We start from the raw sequence: 7,523 nt of genomic DNA, 5'->3' as shown, positions 1-7,523 counted from the left end.
AACGCCTCGGGATCCCCCGGGAAGAGCTAGACGGAGTGGCTGGGGAGAGGGAAGTCTGGGTTTCCCTGCTTAGGCTGCTGCCCCTGCGACCCGACCTCGGATAAGCGGAAGAAGATGGATGGATGGATGGAATTCTTAAATTCGTCAGTCTACCCCAGGGCAGCTGTGGCTACTGATGTAGCTTACCACCTCCAGGTGTGAATGGATGTTGAGTCCCACTTCTCTGTGAGCGCTTTGAGTGTTTAGAAAAGCGCGTTATAAATCTAAGTTATTATTACTATTAAAAAAACAACAACTAATAAATAGTTTTTTTTTTAAATTCCGAATCAAATTATTTTATAAAAAATTTTTTTTAAATTTTTTTTAAATGTTTTTATTTTATTTTATTTTTTTATAAATTGCTGTGATGATGATGTAAATGAGGGATTTCCAGTCATTGCTATGTTGGAATTCTTATTAATATTGGGCCCCAGTCGGCAATATGTTCCCAACTTTCCCTCTTATCTTTTTTCCTAAGTGTTTTCTCAGAGGAGTGCATTCAAATTCATGACGTGTCCTTAAACGGCCAAATTGTTCCCACCTGCTGTTCTTAAGTTGCTGAATGCCAAATGGTTAGCGCGTGCGTGTCTATCATAATTTGCATATAAACACGCCCTTTTTTTGTCAGGTTTGCCACTGACAGTTTGTTTGTGTTTTAGTTTTTACTCTGTGTGTTTAGTATTTCCTGTCAACACTCTTATTTTGGTTCAGCTTCCTGTTTGTCTCCCTGAGTGCTTTGTTTCCCTCCAGCTGCGACTGATTGGCACCTGGCCACACCTGGTGTCAATCAGCCCGCTCCTATTTGTACCTGCTTTGTCTTCCTTTCAGTGCTGGATTATTGTCATGTCAATGTCGCTCTTGTTGTTGCTACCTGTCGTATCATGTCTTGTTAATGCAGCGTTGTGGTAAGCTTTATTTGATTGCGGTTTATAGCTTACTGCTTTTGTTCCCTGCTTCCAAGTTTGTTTTTCATATTACATGTACGACTTCTGTTTCCTGCTCGAGACCTGCTAGCTTCCATCCATCCAGCCATCCATTTTCTACCGCTTATTCCCTTTCTGGGTCGCGGGGGGCGCTGGCACCTATCTCAGCTACAATCGGGCGGAAGGCAGGGTACACCCTGGACAAGTCGCCACCTCATCGCAGGGCCAACACAGATAGACAGACAACATTCACACTCACATTCACACACTAGGGCCAATTTAGTGTTGCCAATCAACCTATCCCCAGGTGCATGTCTTTGGAAGTGGGAGGAAGCCGGAGTACCCGGAGGGAACCCACGCATTCACGGGGAGAACATGCAAACTCCACACAGAAAGATCCCGAGCCTGGATTTGAACCCAGGACTGCAGGAACTTCGTATTGTGAGGCAGACACACTAACCCCTCTTCCACAGTGAAGCCCACTAGCTTCCATGCTAGGTCTTTTTGTTTTTTGCTAACTTCCATGATAAACTCAGTTTATTCTCTAGTTCCCATACTAGCTCTTTTTGTTTGTTATCCGCCCACGTGCGCGCCTTTTGTTGTACCCCTTTTGTTTGTTCTAGTTTAATTTGAATTAAATCACGTTTTCTTATTCAATGCCTGCCTCCATCTCTGCATCTTGGGGTTCGTCACCAACTAACTCTGATATATTTCCCCAATATGTATATGTAAACACCCTAATTCCATAATTTGCATTGGTAAACGCCCTTAATTCCCCATATAAGGGCAGAATTCCGGCGGAAAAGCCGAACATCAAACACACGGAGAAAACACAAAAAGATTACAGAAGAGAAATTCGTATTATCCCGCAGGGGGAATTACATAATGTCAAAACGTAAGTTTAAGAAAGGGGGGACTGCTGAGGTAGCCCCGAAGCGGAAGAAAAATTGCTCGAGTTCAGAAATTGGAGGTTCTATTGCAGGAAGGGGAGAAAAACTAAGTAGTGATCCTCAGCAGTGCAAACTCGGGGTTTAAGGGCAGATATAAAGCTAAGATCTGGGGCACTATAACCGATGCGGTAAACATGGTGTCAAGCAGCGAGGTCCACATAGTTGAGGACGTTAAACAGAAATTGTGTGCGTGTGTGCACGCACACGGTATATTAGTCATTTTGCGATATGTCTGTCTGTCTTCTATCTATCTATCTATCTATCTATCTATCTATCCGTCCGTCCGTCCGTCCATCCATCCATCCATCCATCCATCTATCCATCTATCTATCTATCTATCTATCTATCTATCTATCTATCTATCTATCTATCTATCTATCTATCTATCTATCTATCTATCTATCTATCTATCTATCTATCTATCCATCCATCTATCTATCTTTCTATGATATTAATTTAACATTACACAATAGAAGCAAGGGAAATTGTCACACTTAACAAATGGACCACCCTAAGAGTGCTCTCAAGCACTCTTAGATTTTGTTCTTAAGAAAACATTGGTGAATATAAAAATCTCCTTAAAAAATTCACAAGTGGGCCTAAGAACACAATTTGTTCTTAAAAACGGTTGCTGAATGGGGCCAACTGATACTGTTGTTGATATTATTCATTTTTGTTTGACTACTTTTGGATTGTTTTGTGTCAATTGCTCTGTTGATTGCTATTCTGAATGTTGCTGGGCCGGGTTCGGTTTTGGAATTGGAATTGTATTATTATGGTATCATCGTGTATTATTTTTTAGGATTGATTAATTAAAAACAAAAAAAAAAGGTTTAACTTTTTTTTTTTGTTAAAGAATTGATTTTTAAAATTGAAATAAATAGAATTCATGTTTCGGATATAAATGGACTGTTTTTCAGCACCCTACCGATTTATAATTTCACAAAACACAAACAAAAGACAACTCAACATTACAAATATGTGCAGAAACTGGACAGAGAATGTCCCAAACCACAGATTGACAGCTACGTCGACCAATTGTTTTTTTTTTTCCATTTCCACACGGTCGTTAGTTCCTCATTTCACTAAAATACTCCAACTCGTTCCAAATTATTCATGTGATTAAAATTAGAATTAGTTTTGTCTTCTGTGATTTGCTTGGTGTATTTGTAAACGTTTGTCTTTTGTTCATTTGGTTTGTGTAATTGTAAGCTGTTATGTCTTCAAAACACCAAAATGATTCCCGGGCGTGGCCACTGCTGCTGCTCACTGCTCCCCTCACCTCCCAAGGGGATGTGTCAAATGCAGAGGGTATTCCACCACACCTCGTGTGTGTGTGACTATCAGTGGTGCTTTAACTTTAATTTGTTTTCTGTAATTTGAAGTTGTTTCATGAAATGTAGGCGTCTTGCACTTCCAGGCCACCGTACGCAGGACAGCAGCAACAACAACGACAAAAATTCCAAATATTTCAAAATCAGCCGAGAGGTAAAACTGATTAACATTGTTAAAAAAGGGAAAACAAAGACATCTTAGAATAAAGTGCAAGTATAAAGATATATTTCTACATGCTGCTCCAAGACAAGGGCTTGAGGCAGTCAATGGTCTTTTTGTGGAAAAGTGCAAGTTTAGAACAGCACAAGTTTTTTTTAAAAATGGAGACAATCATCTTCGCCGAAAGAAAAGACCCACCGCCTCCAAGGGCACCGGGTAGTCCTGCAGGAACGTCCCTCCATCGAACACTTGAGCGTTCTGGCTGTCCTGCCATTGGAAGCCCCCGTCAGGTAAATAAATGTCCCTCCTCACGGCCCCTTTCTCCACCACCGGTGCCACCAGAACCTAAAAGCAAGCAAAAACCTCGTTCAAGCAAGCACATGTGACTCAAGGAGGCTCCCATCATGACTACCATGAATTGATTAAAGGCCTACTGAAATGAGATTTTCTTATTTAAACGGGGATAGCAGGTCCATTCTATGTGTCATACGTGATCATTCCAGAAATTGCCATATTTTTGCTGAAAGGATTTAGTAGAGAACATCGACGATAAAGTTCGCAACTTTTGGTCGCGGATAAAAAAGCCTTGCCAGTACCGGAAGTAGCAGACGATGTGCGCGTGACGTCACGGGTTGTCGGGCTCCTCACATCCTCACATTGTCTATAATAATAGCCACCAGCAGCAAGAGCGATTCGGACCGAGAAAGCGACGATTTCCCCATTAATTTGAGCGAGGATGAAAGATTCGTGGATGAGGAAAGTTAGAGTGAAGCACTAGAAAGAAAAAAAAAAGGCGAAGGCAGTGGGTGCCCTTTGTCACCGATTCTGTTCATAACTTTTATGGACAGAATTTCTAGGCGCAGTCAAGGCATTGAGGGGTTCCGGTTTGGTGGCCGCGGGATTAGGTCTCTGCTTTTTGCAGACAATGTGGTCCTGTTGGCTTCATCTGGCCGGGATCTTCAGCTCTCGCTGGATCGGTTCGCAGCCAAGTGTGAAGCGGCCGGAATGAGAATCAGCACCTCCAAGTCCGAGTCCATGGTTCTCGCCCGGAAAAGGGTGGAGTGCCATCTCCGGGTTGGGGAGGAGACCCTGCCCCAAGTGGAGGAGTTCAAGTACCTAGGAGTCTTGTTCACGAGTGGGGGAAGAGTGGATCGTGAGATCGACAGGCGGATCGGTGCGGCGTCTTCAGTAATGCGGACGTTGTACCAATCCGTTGTGGTGAAGAAGGAGCTGAGCCGGAAGGCAAAGCTCTCAATTTACCGGTCGATCTACGTTCCCATCCTCACCTATGGTCATGAGCTTTGGGTCATGACCGAAAGGATAAGATCACGGGTACAAGCGGCCCAAATGAGTTTCCTCCGCCGTGTGGCGGGGCTCTCCCTTAGAGATAGGGTGAGAAGCTCTGCCATCCGGGAGGAACTCAAAGTAAAGCTGCTGCTCCTTCACATCGAGAGGAGCCAGATGAGGTGGTTCGGGCATCTGGTCAGGATGCCACCCGAACGCCTCCCTAGGGAGGTGTTCAGGGCACGTCCAACCGGTAGGAGGCCACGGGGAAGACCCAGGACACGTTGGGAAGACTATGTCTCCCGGCTGGCCTGGGAACGCCTCGGGATCCCCCGGGAAGAGCTAGACGAAGTGGCTGGGGAGAGGGAAGTCTGGGCTTCCCTGCTTAGGCTGCTGCCCCCGCGACCCGACCTCGGATGAGCGGAAGAAGATGGATGGATGGATGGATGGCAGTGGGAGCGATTCAGATGTTATTAGACACATTTGCTAGAATAAATCCCTTATCTGCTTATTGTGTTACTAGTGTTTAAGTGAGATTATAAAGTCATACCTGAAAGTCAGAGGACTGCGGTGACCGCCAGTGTCTCTGATGGAAACCATATGGAGGAGCCAAGAAAGTCACAGCTGCCTTTTTGACAGCTGCTGCAGGAGGACGCAAACTCCGCTCAAGTCTCCGGTAAGAGCCGACTTAATATCACAATTTTGTCATCCAAAAACTTGCTGGTTGACATGTGGTAGAGAAACATGTTCGCTTGACCGCTCTGTTCCATATTAAAGCTTCACAACAAACAAAGAAACACCGGCTGTGTTTGGGTTGCTAGACGCTTTGCACCAACAGCATTCTTCTTTGACGTCTCCATTATTAATTGAACAAATTGCAAAAGATTCAGCAAAACAAGTGTCCAAAATACTGTGCGATATGCGATTAAAGCAGACGACTTTTAGCCGCGAGTGGCGCTGGGCTAAAATGTCCGCTCCAACCAATAACGTCACAAGCATGCGTCAACATTCCGCGCCGTTTTCAACTTGATACCTCGCGGGAAATTTAAAATTGCAATTTAGTAAACTAAAAAGGCCGTATTGGCATGTGTTGCAATGTTAATATTTCATCATTGATATATAAACTATCAGACGGCGTGGTCGGTAGTAGTGGGTTTCAGTAGGCCTTTAACGTGGTCTTACCATTTAGTGGTCAATTGTATGGAATATGTACCGTATTCAATGAATGAATGAATGAATCAATCAATCAAAAACCTCGTCTCCAATGATGAACTGGTCGTCGATGGCGAAGGTGAGCGGGTCTTCTGGACTGAGCCACCACATGGGCCGGTAGATGGGGCTTCCCGTCTCCTGCCACTCCTCCGCATACTTTTCTATCAGTGGCACCACATCCCTCTGGTGCTTGGTTATGTATATCCGAGTTAAGTTGAGCACCTGTGAGCCACCACAATCAGAATCAGAATCAGAATAATTTTTATTGCCGTTGTTTGACAACGGGTTCACAAACTAAGAATTTTACTTGGTGCAATCGTGCAACATAAAACACAAAGAACACAGAATAGAATAACATGAGCTGGAACTGAGCTATCAGATCTTGTTAGTGTTCATGTGCCTGATGGCCCAGGAGGGAAAAAAAAATGTTCAGGTGGCGCGAGGTGTGCTCCACAACAGAAAAAAAAAAGACAAACTTTAGCTTGTTATTGTCTGTTAAATGTTTTTTTTTTTTTTTAGTTCTATTTTTTAAAACATGCAGCAGAGACTCCTTTCTGAGATGATTTACTATCTCGTGCAGGATTCTCAAACTGTAGTACGGGGGCTCCATCTACGATTTTTCCAAATAATTACTTACAAACCCCGTTTCCATATGAGTTGGGAAATTGTGTTAGATGTAAATATAAACGGAATTCAATGATTTGCAAATCATTTTCAACCCATATTCAGTTGAATGCACTACAAAGACAAGATATTTGATGTTCAAACTCATAAACTTTATTTTTTTAAAAAAAAAATAATTAACTTAGAATTTCATGGCTGCAACACCTGCCAAAGTAGTTGGGAAAGGGCATGTTCACCACTGTGTTACATCACCTTTTCTTCTAACAACACTCAATAAACGTTTGGGAACTGAGGAAACTAATTGTTGAAGCGTTGAAAGTGGAATTCTTTCCATTCTTGTTTTATGTAGAGCTTCAGTCGTTCAACAGTCCGGGGTCTCCGGTGTTGTATTTTACGCTTCATAATGCGCCACACATTTTCGATGGGAGACAGGTCTGGACTGCAAGCGGGCCAGGAAAGTACCCGCACTCTTTTACTACGAAACCACGGTGTTGTAACACGTGGCTTGGCATTGTCTTGCTGAAATAAGCAGGGGCGTCCATGATAACGTTGCTTGGATGACAACATATGTTGCTCCAAAACCTGTATGGACCATTCAGCATTAACGGTGCCTTCACAGATGTGTAAGTTACCCATGCCTTGGGCACTAATACACCCCCATACCATCAAAGATGCTGGCTTTTGAATTTCGCGCCTATAACAATCCGGATGGTTATTTTCCTCTTTGTTCCAGAGGACACCACGTGCACAGTTTCCAAATATAATTTGAAATGTGGACTCTTAAGACCACAGAACACTTTTCCACTTTGCATCAGTCCATCTTAGATAAACTCCGGCCCAGCGAAGCCAGCGGCGTTCCTCGGTGTTGTTGATAAATGGGTTTTGCCTTGCATAGTAGAGTTTTAACTTGCACTTACAGATGTAGCAACCGACTGTAGTTACTGACAGTGGTTTTATGAAGTGTTCCTGAGCCCATGTGGTGATGTCCTTTACACCC

At 43.5% G+C, this 7,523-nt stretch overlaps 1 protein-coding gene across 1 annotated transcript; it reads right to left on the bottom strand.

The window, feature by feature from the left end:
• Positions 1 to 2,940: 2,940 nt before the first annotated feature.
• LOC133562841 (SITS-binding protein-like) lies at positions 2,941 to 6,512 on the bottom strand. Its single transcript, XM_061916648.1, has 3 exons — positions 6,471 to 6,512; positions 5,945 to 6,196; positions 2,941 to 3,751 (listed from the first exon to the last, which is right to left on the bottom strand). The coding sequence occupies exons 1-3, from the start codon at positions 6,510 to 6,512 to the stop codon at positions 3,578 to 3,580; spliced, it is 468 nt and encodes a 155-aa protein (XP_061772632.1). The 3' UTR covers positions 2,941 to 3,577.
• Positions 6,513 to 7,523: the final 1,011 nt, after the last annotated feature.

Source organism: Nerophis ophidion, linkage group LG12 (assembly GCF_033978795.1).
Source record: "Nerophis ophidion isolate RoL-2023_Sa linkage group LG12, RoL_Noph_v1.0, whole genome shotgun sequence".
Taxonomy (NCBI): Eukaryota; Metazoa; Chordata; class Actinopteri; order Syngnathiformes; family Syngnathidae; genus Nerophis; species Nerophis ophidion.
Note: the sequence above shows the minus strand (reverse complement) of the source record. Positions and strands in the feature narration are given on the sequence as shown.